A 13,248-nucleotide genomic window follows, 5' to 3' on the forward strand; every position below is an offset into this window, starting at 1 on the left:
GTCATAAAGAGAGACGACGCGCATTTACGACGCGCATTTATGACGCGCAATTACGACGCGCGTTTATGACGCGCAATGCGTATCAAGGAAGGCCCTGTCATAAAGGAAGACGACACGCATTCGCGTGTCGTAACCTTACGACGCGCGTGTTTATGACACGCAATGCGTATCAAGAAAGCCCATGTCAAGAAAGGCCATGTCATAAATAAAGATGACACACATTTTTGCGTATCATAAATTTAAATGTTAAAAAAAAATATTTATGGATTTACTAATTTTCAAATTAAATTTGCATTTAATGTCCAATAATAGAAAATAATATATCATATATAAAAAATATAATCCATTACATAAAATTTATTGTCATACAAAAATACAATACATTGTAATACATTGGTATTAAGGGGACCTAATTGTACATTGCTATTAAGAGGTTTTCCCTAACTATATAACTTATTTGTATAACCAAGTCCAAATGAAAGTATCCACAACCTTCTTCCAGCTGTGTTAGATTCCGAACGAATTAACCTATATATTAATAAAAAAAATAACATTAACATATAGCAATAAATAATAATAATAATAATAATAATAATAATAATAATAATAATAGCCATATTAATAAGTGCATTAAGTCAAAAAGAAAACACAACTACGTATTTGTCTATTTTGTTGACTGGATGAACTATGTGAATGTGAGTAAATGACCCTATTACCCTTCTGTACATATGAATTCAAAAAGAAACACCCCTTTGTATGTACTATGTCAAAAAGCATCACCCCCTAGTGAACTATCTGAATGCAAGTAAATGACCATTCTACCCCTTTGTATTTGTTAGGTCAATAAGAAACACACCTATATATATGTCCCTTTTTTTACTAAATGAATAAACTGTTTGAATGCAAGTAAATGACCATTTTACCCTTCTGTATCTATACCCATCAAAGTAAAAGATGCTGAATGATAAATGATACATTAGTGGATGATATGTCACATAACACATACCTAAAAAAAGCAAGAAATGGCTTCATTAACTTTCTTTTCAATAGAACCCCATGATGATTGAAGATGTGCTTGTGAAAGAAGACAACAGCCAAGAAGGTGAAGAAGTGTGCACCATTCGTTGTTTACACCCTGCATACCACTAGATGTTTTCTCCTTGAGTGTATTTTGGTTCACCATAGCTAGAAGATGCTTCAAAAAAAACAAATATAGAAATGAAAGAGGTGGGATTTGGAAGGACTCCATGAGAGTGCACTTATTTGTTCATCACCATGGCCTCGAAGAAAATCCACAAGAGTCCATCTAACTCCAGAACCTATATGAAGCAGACCAAATGCAAATTGCACCCCTGTTTATACATTAATAGAAACTCATGAGCTTCCACATGCCAAGAGTGCAAGGTTATGGATGTCAAATATACTAACTTGCAGCCTATTGAAAGTGTCTTCCCTGCATCATCTAAGTATATAAGTACTCATCTAAGTATACACTCAACTCAAATCCCTAATAATCCAATTCCATCCATTCATACCTTTTTGGGTTTTGGGTTTTGATTGTTGAAGTTTGTTACTTTAGTAGTTGTTAGGCCAGTTGATTTGAGTTGGTTGGGGTTGTTGCTGCTGATAGACACTAGCTACTGCTGCAGGTCCCACAATGTCCACACTACCCGGTCCACCACCAGCCAATGGGTCAACTGCACCAGTGGTTATCGGTTGAGGCGGGTGATAAATATTAGCAAATACTCTGCAAAATACTGCTGCAGCACCTCCACCTCCACCTTATTTGTACAAAATACTCTGCAAAATCATGAAAGTCATTTGGCCTGAGATAAGAAAAGAAAAATATGTAATATTCATGCCCATAAACATAATTATGATACTGCCCTTCCATAGCAGAGAAGTTAAAGGGTGCATCAAGGGTAAGGTTGTCAATCAAGATGTAAGGTTGTCATTCTTGTACAGGTACTCAGGGACACAGAAGGTAACTGTTGCTGGCAAGGCTGGTGGAGAAGCTTGATGTCTGCCTGAACAGCAACCAGCAATAACCCATTGGAATTAGTGTTTAAACACAAAGTTCTGCTTAAAACAATACAAAAATAATTTACTCCAATTAGAAAATTACAAAATCTAGAAAGGCTATATTACAAAGAATAAACCGAATTGAAGATACATAATACAAAAGGGATAAGCCCAGTATTTGAACATGGTAAGGTCAGAATTATAACTATCATATATAACTACTGACATATAACAAGCCATAAACTTATATACTGGATACAACCCAACTGGATTATAACCTAAACAAAGGAAGATAAAAAGATCCAAATTTCGAATGAAACAACTACCTGTATTCAACCAAATTAAATAAAAATTGGTTTATTCAATATTTCATGGTGGCCATAGATAGGTAACAAGCAACAATGACGATGAACAAAGAAATATTGGACCCAAAAAAATCGGGAGAAAAGGGTGAAGAGAGAGAGAGAGAGAGAGATGGCTACAGGCCTTCAAATTAATTTTCTAATGGTTCATGTGATATGATGAAAGAAACTTTGAAGTTTGGCAAGTAGTAAAGAGAAAATGTGTGGCATCAGCAGGAGGTGGTGAGGAGCGACGTCATCTTATTGTCTCCTGGAACAACAACCAAATCAAGAGGTGACAAGAAGCTCTCTGGAAAAGACCGTATTCTTTTCCTAAAAAACAGAAAATAGCCATAAAGGTAATACAAAAAGAATTGTCACTCACAACTGAAAATGAGAAGAAAAAAAAAAGTAAAAAGTATGATAAGGGAAAAACTTACAGTTCCTAAACGAGATTTCCCCTTTACAATGCAGTAAGGGATTTCCATCTTTCTGCAGAGTGCAGGAAGCCAGACAACCAATTCAATTGGATCAACATCATGGGCAATGATCACCAATTGTGCCTTGTTCTGAAATGGAACATAATATGTCATTAAGCACTTTAGAAGAAAAAGAAATAGAAGATTACAGTGAGTGTAAATGAGAAAAACCTGCTCGATAAGGTAGGTAATATGGTTAAGACCATACTTCACAACAATGGGTTTCTTAGCTTCAACAGTCTTTCCTTCTGATTCAGCTTGAGCTCTCTTCAACAGGCGTTCCTTTTTGGCTGCTTTGTCTTCCGGCCTGTACTTGAGTAGCATCTTGAACAAAGTCGTTGCTTCATAATTTCATAAACAGAGATTTGCCTATCAGTTTGATGAAACTCGGTGGATTGTAAAAGGAGTAAGAACATAGTTGGAATTAGAACAAAATTATTGTTAAGGATGAGCATTATACCGAGATTCTTGTCAAGGGTTTTGGTAAACTGGTTCAATGCTGGTGGGACCTTCAAACGCTGCTTGAGGATTCTCCTCTTTCTCTGAATTCGGACGACTTGAGGCCATCTTACGAATCTGTGAAGATCCTTCTTAGGAGGCAAAGCTCCACCGATTCCAAATTGCTTTGGTCGTTTCTCGAACAATGGATTCGCGACCTTCTCCTGGGAAATTAGATAGACTCGTAGATATTAACAACGGAACAATTCCAATCATACTCCAGGGGTTTTCAAAATATGTAGTTATGAGTAAACGAATTTCGGTTTCAAAATCTATGTTATCGATTCGAGTTTACTGCCAATATATAAATGCTACTTTAGCTCTCTGGATATGATACCATGAGGCAGGTGACAAAATAGGTGCGAGTCTATAGGAAGGAGAATATCATATGAGGATTCTGTTACAATTTATATAATTTAACCCGGGTTGTCCTATTTCCTAGTCCTTAAATTTTCACATTTATTTAGAGGCTCCTTATTAAAAAAAATCACATCAAAATCAAATCTCTTTTACTATGACTATAGTCAATTTGACATAACCATTTGTAACTCTTCTTTGTTCAATGAAGTTGCATATAACCGTCTATCTCTTAAACTTTATATGGGCTATACATACATTGAAGTTTAGCATGTATTCAATAACATAATAATTTAAATATGATCCAATATGCTCATAACATAGATTAAGTCAACAAAATCCACAACTAAATTGAGATTAAATGTAGTAATGCATGATCTAATAACTGACTGGAATGAATCCAAAAACCTGGTTCAAGCATTTCATCGAGCAGTTGGAGTGCTTCATAAAACTTTCTTTCAAATTTCAAACAAATCCACACAGAAGAACACATAATTTGAGAATGTGAAAGAAGGGTACCAGTAAGAGAAACACCAACTAAAAGCAAATCAAAATTATTACCTTGGTTTTCGCAAACCCTCCATCGATATCGACTGATATATTCAGTTTGCCTTTTAAATCATAACCATAACCAATCATTCTTGATTGATAATCCTTCAAATTGTGTTCTTCGTCATGAGAGAGAGAGAGAGGGAGGTCAGATGGTTAGGATCTGTATCCCACAGTAAAGAAGGTGTGAGACCAAACCACCAACATCCATTGTTTGCGGTGGTGTTGGTAGTCTGATGTAAATGGGGTGTCAGGGGCCTGAATCTTGAAGAGTTAATACTTGGGTGGCCTTCCATATCAAGGTTCCTTGTTTCATCGATGCATATATATCTGAACAGAACACACTACAAATATGGTGGTGTGAGTGACGGCTAGGGTTCTTGAGAGAGAAAAAATGATTTTTTTAGAAAGTGTGTGAGAATGTCTTTGAAGACATTGTGGATAAAAGAATACAGAAAGAAGCAGGTCAAGGAATAGTGGAAGAACACTGTTGGCGAGTATTCTCAAGAACAGAAGAGATGAAGCAGGTGAAATCACAGCAGAGATGAAGCAGATAATGGAAATCAGAAGCCTTTTTTCTTCATTGAGATGATGAAGTCGAGAGATGGAGATGAAATCGTTACCTTGGAAAAGGTTGCACAGCAGTGTGAGGAGAATGAAAGATGCGTCAAAACGCTTAGGTCAAAGAGTTAGCGGGCTTTTCTAATTTTTTCGGCTTTTCTTTTCCCGCTTGTAACTAAAGAACGCGCGTTCATAAAAATTATAAAGCGACACCTCCAGAGGGCGCGCATTTAAGATACAGCGCCCTCCGTGTTTTTAATTTTTTTTCTTATGACAATAATTTAAGGGCGCGCAATAATGCGTGACCTAAATCCTTAAATTTTCTGAATAGATGACACGTTTTTAATGTCACTATCGGTTGCGTAACATAAATTAATGAGTGTCATGGTTTGCGCGTCGTAAAAGGCTATTTTTCTAGTAGTGTATAATGGATGGGTGGCTTTGACGATTTTGCTTCCCCTTTTCACATGCAGCACACAAATGTTCTCGATCAAACTTAAGCAATGGGAGACCCCGAACATAACCTCTGGTGACAAGCTTGTTGATGTCTTTGAAGCTGAGATGTGAGAGCCTTCGGTGCCACAACCATCTTTCGTCAGAATGAGCTTTGGATAGAAGACATATAGCTGGATTTCCTTTGATTGGTTTGAGATTGAGAGGAAACATTTCGCCTTTGCGTTCTGATTTGAGAATCACCCTTTTTGATTTCTTCTCTATGATTTCTGAACCTTCATCGTCAAATGAAACTTTAAGACCGGTACCTCCTACCAGTTGAGATACACTGATGAGATTATGTTGTAGCCCTTCAACGTACGCCACCTTTCTAATTGAGAAGTCTCCATTAGTTATCATCCCATAAACCTTTATCGTTCCATAAGAATTGTTGCCGAACTTGACATTCCCACCATTCTGAAGAGATCGAAATTCCCTTAGCTCTTCCTTCCTTCCTGCATGTGACGTGAGCAGCCACTGTCAATGTACCATTCTTCGTCGAACTGCTCGTCACTTATAACCTGCATAAATTAAACAAATTTAGGAACCCAAAGTTTCTTGGGTCCACATGAGCCTTTCATAGGAACAGGAATAGTAAGAGAAACATCAACAAGATATGTTCTTTTTATTAATGTTGTTTCATCTTTTCTTTTAATGGTAAACACTTTGATTTTGTTAGGGTTAGCAACAGTTGGTTTGGTTTCAGGTTTTGGTGTTTGGGACTTAGACTGCTTTCGGTCTTCCTGGACAGAGGAAATCTTCGATTTTCCTTTCAGGTTCGTTGACGATTTAGAGTTTTGTGCAGGAACAGAATTAGGTTTAGATGAGAATTGAGAATGAGAAGAATTAGAATGGGAATTTCTTCTGACTTGCGGTTCGATATGACCCTTTTGTTTTTGGTCATTGGAGGGACCGAACCTGGACCTTCGGTAGCTTGTTCCTTCGTGACTGAACCTATCCTTTCGGTTGTTGTTGCTCTCGGAACCAAACCTAACCTTTCGGTTCTGTTCCTCATGTGGCCCGAAAGCCTTTTTCTCTAACTTTGAATTTCTATCATGATAAGAGAAATGATTGTTTTGAGAATGCCAAAACTGCTTTCGCTCAGAGAGATTCTTTTTGTATATTAGGTTTCTTTGTTGCTTTTGATTTTTCACTTGTTTTGGCTATCTGTGGATGTTAGCCTTTTGCTTTAACTTCTTGACAGCCAGTTCGCTCTTCGTAGATGAGGTTTCGCTTGTGGAGGTGTCTTCTTCTACAGGTATTTCCTTTGTACCACTTGTGCTTGGCACGTCAAAGTTGTCAGGCTTATTCAGCGGCTCTGGAACATATCTTCCTTTAGTTTTCCATGATGTTCGCTCTGACAGACCAACTGTTTCGTCGGCATTATCTATAGGAGCAGACCAGAAGAACTCATCACAGCCATCTACGTTATCTTCGTTCACTATGGCAGTGAGTTCAGCTGTTTGATGTTCGGTTACTCCTGTGACTTTATACACCTGATTTGGAGTAGTTCTAACCTTCTGATACACAACAGCCTTTTCTTCAAGAATCGGGGACTTATTTTGGGACAAACGAGCGAACTCCACAGAATTTTCAGAAATCAGATTTTTCTGGTTTTCGGGTTCGCTCTTGACAAACTCAGAACAGTCGACTACATCCTCTACAGAAATTTCACTCATATCATCGTCCTCATTAAGTTCAGATGCGTTTTCAACATCAATTTTATTTTCTGAACTTAAATTGGCACTCAATGAGTCGAATTTTTGTATGGTTTTGGTCCTTAGTTTCAGCTTATCATTTTCATCCAAAAGATTTTTCAGCATGTCCTTATGGTCTTTGGACTTTATAAAAGATTCTATTTTTTCCAGACCGTACATGTAAGTAGGATTCACATCATCAGATGAAACAACACTCTCACAGTTGTATGCTTCAGCATTGATTTCGTCCTCCCTAAACTCAAGGAAGGGTAAAATCATGCGATGTATTTTCTGCCCTATTTCACAATTCAAATGCAGTTGAGTAATGTTAGCGTAAAGTCTTTTAGCAATCAAACAAAAAACATTTCTTTGTTTTAAAAGTTTCAAATTGTTTCTTTGTAAATAAATGTTTTCATCCTTAGACTTAATCAGCTCCTACTCCTTCTGCTCAATCCACATCCTTCGCTCCTCACTCTTCGATGACACCCTGCTTATTTGGTCAGTTAGGTTAGAATTGGTGACCCGTGTTTGAGTTAAACAACTATCTAGATTTGAGATTCTTGAATTTAAGTTATTTAATTCTTTTTCATATGATTTATGTGGAACTTTGAACGAGATAAAAAGAGATTGTACCTTCTTGATCAATTCATCAAGTTCATTGATCTGCACACTGAGCGGTTTTGCTGTGAAGCATAAGTCCTCTCGCTCCTTAGTGTCCTCATTTCCACCATCTGTATTGTATCCCCTCATGTGAGATACGCCAGTCACCATCAAACACTTTCCGCTGCTTTCACCACCTCTTGCCATATACGCCTTTCCATGTGAAGGCTTTCTTACCTCATCATCTTCTGAGTCGGTCGACCACACCTGTATGACACCGAACTCGTCATCCTCTGCCGAACCCTGTACAATAAGAGCATTCATAGAAGGATTAGTAGCAGCTTTCTTCCTCTTGATCTCTTCTAGCTTTTTCATCAGGATTGCCTCTTCATCTTTCTCCTCATCTTTCTCTGCCATTTTCTTCATAACACAATCTTTGGCATAATGATTCTTTCCTCCACAGTAATAGCAGCTGACACCAGAATCTCCTTCAACCTTCGCCTCTTTCTTTGGTTCCTCAGTCTTCGGCTCCTCCCTTACTTTTTCAGAACTGTAGCTTCCCTGCCAATTTCGGTTCTTATTGGTAGGAAACATCTTCTTGATGAACCTTTTTGGATTGGACACCATCATAGCATAATCTTCTGAAGTAAGATCGTAGTCCTCCAGGTTCAGATCTTCATCGTCTACTACATTCTTGCTTTTGGACAGGAGGGCCAGGGACCCCAAGTTTGAGACCACATTCTTCTCTTGCATCACAATCTTTTCTTGGGATTTTAGAATTCCCACCAGTTTTGCCAGTGAATATGACATGAACTGCTCATGAGCTTTAACTGTAGACACAACAGCTCTCCATTCGGATCTTAAACCATTCAAAAAGGTGACCTTCTGTTCAATCAACTTCCTTTCGATATCATGTTTGATCATCTTGCTAAGAAGACGATTGAAGCGATCAAACGTCTGAGTGACGGACTCGTCGGAATTTTGCTTAAATTCTCCAAACTCAGACAAAAGCAAGGTCTGAATAGAGTGCTCCAAATCTTCATCTGTGGAATAAAACTCTCGCAGTCGATCCCATATTTCTTTAGCGGTACTGCAGGAACTCACCAACCTAAACGTATCAGACTGAAGAGCAAATCGGATCAGCCTCAATGCTTTGATGTTGCACTAAAACTTCTCCTTTTCGTCTTGAGCAACGTCTTTTACATCTTTTAACAGATCATTATACTCTTTCTGAGTTTTAATGATTTTGGATGTTCCTGAGTGAGCAAATGGTCCAGACACAATAGCTTCCCATATAAGATACCCATTGTCTTCAGATCCGATGACATAGTCTTCAAAATGATGCGCCCAAACTTTGTAATCCTGGGTGTAAAGAATAGGAATCTTTGTTGTTGATCCAATACTGTTTGAGATGTTGATAGGATTAGATTGAGAATCATCCATGCTTGATCGTTTTACCTGTTTTAAAGATCAGACTTGTAATATGTAATATTAGGGCAAACGAATCAATAAAGAGATACGTCAATTATGGAGTGACGGCTCAATAAATATCAGTTAATGCAGAATAACCCTAATCACTTCTTTCACAGAAGAGATGTGTATGAATTACACAGCCTCCTGCTCTGATACCAATTGATGAGTTTATAAAACTCTTGATCGATTAGATCTTATAACAGGCGACACAAGAAAGTAATAACAGAAAGATAAAAACACAAGAATGGAACTGAATCAGTCGAATGATTAAACCAATCCTCAGCAGAGCTCGATGAAGAACTTCCGCTGTAGAGGATTCTAGGGTTACAAAAGATAAGAACGTAAATGCTTTTAAAAATCTCTATCAAATCTTCTCTAATCTTTTGTTAAAGAATGCATGCAAGCATCTATATATAACCTGCCACCCTCACCATGTCAAACCCTAAACCTAAAAGGTTCCAGCCGCCATGAGTGAAGTTAGCCGCCACCACCTCCCTTCTGTTCGCTATTCCTATTGGATGAAGCTTCTCGCCGAGGAGCGCCACCACTGCGTTGCTGCCGGTGATGTCTTGGGCAGCCGAAGAATCGCTGAGTTTTGGGAAAAAAACCCATTGTATCGTCGTTGTGCTCGTCGTGAGCCGGCGGGAATGCACAGTAAGTCGCTCTTAACCTATCCTTCCTCTTTTCTCTTTCGTTCTTTGATGGGTGTGGCGCCGGAATTGTCACTGCCACCGTCGGTGGCCATAAAGGGCTGCTGGTGCGTTTTTCCAGCGACATCTGCCGCCTAGGCTGTGGCTATGTGTCACACCCCAAAACCAAGAACGGCGGAAACGTTCTGGGGCGGAGGACGTCATGTACAGTATCACAACAATGTAAAGTAGTAAACAAGCAACAACATCATCCATTGCATTAATAATATAAATATTATACAAATGTGTTTTGTCAAATTTTGATAAACACTAAAGCATAAATCAAAATGAAAGATGAGTCTTCAACGAGCTCCATCTTCCCAAATCCTTGCATTTGTACCTGTCTATGATGACCTGAGGATACAAGTAATTTTGAAAGCGAGTATCAGCTTTGAAGCTGGTGAGATCATAAGTATTTTAGTGTCTTAATTTGTATGAAAATACTTGTATGTATTTGAAATGTAAGTATTTGTATGTATACGAATTGTAAGTATTGAAAATGTAAATGAACTGTAGGTATGAAAATGTTTGTAAAACAACTGTAAACGTTTGAAAAGCCCTAGAAATCCCTATGATTCCTATTAGTAACAAAAGGAGTCTTCTACCAAGACTTAACTGTTCTCAATGTAGTCTTCTACCAAGACCTAACTGCTCTGCATGTAGTCTTCTACCAAGACTTAACTGTTCTGAATGTAGCCTTCTACCAAGGCATCTAGTGTCTGTGCGTGTGTCTCTTGTAAGAGTATGTATTTTCCCAGGTATGACTATCATTAACCAAAAATATAGTTTCTACATTACCGTGCGTCGTGTGAATGTTCATGAAGTGAATGTAAATGGGAAAACGAAATAGTACTATGGTATAGTGTCGAACTACAACCGTACCAATTACCTTAAGTCTAAGGTAATCTTGTAAGTACTGTAGCATTTGTAATAAATAACTACATCGGTACTCAGCTGCCTTATTTGAGGGATAAGGTATAATGTGATGTCTAGATCCCAGGCTGTACGCTCCCCTATCAAAGGGATTTTGGGACCTACCCACGACCCCTGCATATCTGCAAGCTGTGAGCATCCACATTACTATGATCATGTATACTCGATATAATTATCACAATTGCGTTGTGATTCATCAGTATAGTTAGATCTGAACTGGGTCCATGTTATAGCACCTAGTGACGTCTGTCCTATGTATATGTAAGCATATTCATGTAAGTGTGATCATATAATTGTACTTATGTAAATGTGATCATGTAATAGTATAGTAGTGTACTGTAATGTTCTACGTGTGCTAGCTGTATTGTGTGTTCTCTCTCTACCTAGCAAGTATAGTAATGTAATCGTTCTGGTATCGTTGTATATGTTCCCTTTCTAGTATAGTTGTATATGTTCTTCTCTAGTATAGTTGTATATGTTCTTCTCTAGTATAGTTGTATTGACTCATGAATGAACTGACTCATAGTATGATATCGCGTTCTAGTAATAGTTCTATGACTATATATGTACATATGTTATATAACTAATATTTAAACGACCTTCGGACGAGTACCCGATATCCCACCACACCACATCTCAAGCGCGAAAAGGAAATAGGGTGGATAGCCGTCCTAAGTCTTTTAAACATTTCTTATATAACTATACATATAGAGGCATGCAATTTATAATTTAAAAGCATAAAATATGATTTGTAAAACCTTTGAACATAAATATTTTCTAAGAAAAGACCGACTTGGTGTCGATCTATAAAATGGTTTTGAAGGCATGGGTTTGATAAAGCAGTTTAGTATAAAGAAACATTTGTTTGAAACACAATTGAAAAGTAATATAGAGAGTAAAATGTATAGAGAAATTAGGAGTTTTAAACACATAGAGTGTTTATGAAAGACATTGGAAGGAAACTGTTTAGTAAAACGGCTAATGAGTAGCCAATCATTTGAATGCTGCTTATTAATCACATGTGATTGATATAATAATTAGCATAATTCTACTTGTATCCTCCCCCATAAAACATTTAAAAACAGTTTAAAACATTGATTAAGGGGTATGAACTCACCTGTAGTGAGTGGTTCTGATGAAAATGTTGGATCAGTTGCTAAGTATCAAGTGGTGACTTGAGTACACACGCGAATCCTATTTAGCATATATTGACACATATATGAATATAAATAGTGTTATGAACAACTAATTAATGAATTGGGACCACCTTAGGGACTAGTGAACACTTATATTGAAGTGTTACAACCATAAATGATTGTACGAAGGGTTAAAAGGCTATATAAGGGAGTGTATGGCCAAAATACACACTATATGTGTGTGTGCGGCCAGGTGTGTGGCCTAGTGTGCTGCCAGCACATGTGTGCGGCCCTGTGTGCTGCCAGATGGTGTGTGTTGCTATGTGTGCGGCCAGATGGTGTTCTTGGTACCTTTTATGAAGATCTTCACGGAGAATGGATGATACTTGATAGGATTTCGTGTTCTATGCTTGAAGAAGTGAAGGAAGTGTTCAAAAATGACTAAGTGTGGTATATATATATAGGTGGAGTGTGCGGTTGGGAAGGGTGTGAGGCTGCAAACACATGTGTGTGGCCGCACACTCAAGTGTGTGGCCGCACACTCCATGTGTTGGAGTGTTTGGCCTCTTTTTGATTCCTACACTTTGAGTTAACCCATTTCCACACTCCAACCTTGATTATAACACATTTAGAACACTCCAATAGACCCTAAATTGTACTACAAGATAGCAAAACGAGTCTATTATTGATAAGAAATGAACAATGCAAGCTAGAAATTTTCGGGTTGTCACACTGTGGGAGTGCGTGTTCGAGTATACAGGTTGCTTTCGGAAATTGTGGTGTAGCATGCGTGTTTTTTTGGCCGGAAATACCTGAGAAAAACCGTGATGGCTGCCAACCATGGTGGCTACACCGTGTCATCTCTTCCTGCCGCCACCATCTTGTAAGGATAATGTTGTGTAGATTTTTGATTGGCCAGGAATCGATGGAAACTCATCCTTACCGCCTGTTGTCATCGTTCTGCCGCCTGCTGCCACCGTTCCGCCATTGTTAGCCACCATCTCGGGTGGTTATGGGCTTTCGGGTGCGTTTGGAGTGATATTTGGAGTACCTTTGGTGTTGTATTGGCCGAAGATCATAGTCACCACCACCGTGAGGTACTGGCTCCGCCATGTACCACCGCTGGCCACCACTAGGGTGGTTGTGTGTGTGTGTTTATGTTAGTTAGTGTGTGTGTTTATTTTTTTTAGATTAAGCATTGTACTTGTAACTAGAACAAAGAATAATGAAACGAAACTCAAAACCACCACCGTGAGGTGGTGGCGGCCGCCTCCTGTTGCCACCGGCCGCCGTGTCGGGTGGCGGTGTGCTCTGTTTGGATGGTGACTCGTTTGGAATGTTTGGTCAAAGGGACTAAATTGTACCACCCAGGTCATAGAAGGTGTCATCTCCTCTATCGACTGATTGCTCAACTTAGACCA

General features: G+C 38.4%; 1 protein-coding gene across 1 annotated transcript; it reads right to left on the reverse strand.

Moving 5' to 3' along the window:
* Positions 1-2,725: 2,725 nt before the first annotated feature.
* LOC128128447 (60S ribosomal protein L7a-2-like) lies at positions 2,726-3,531 on the reverse strand (the record flags this gene model as incomplete). Its single annotated transcript, XM_052767394.1, has 3 exons — positions 2,726-2,932; positions 3,014-3,183; positions 3,303-3,531. Coding segments are annotated over 3 exons (591 nt in total), but the record flags the coding sequence as incomplete, so codon positions are not given.
* Between the last annotated feature and the right edge of the window lie 9,717 nt (positions 3,532-13,248).

Source organism: Lactuca sativa, chromosome 1, assembly GCF_002870075.4.
Source record: "Lactuca sativa cultivar Salinas chromosome 1, Lsat_Salinas_v11, whole genome shotgun sequence".
Taxonomy (NCBI): domain Eukaryota; kingdom Viridiplantae; phylum Streptophyta; class Magnoliopsida; order Asterales; family Asteraceae; genus Lactuca; species Lactuca sativa.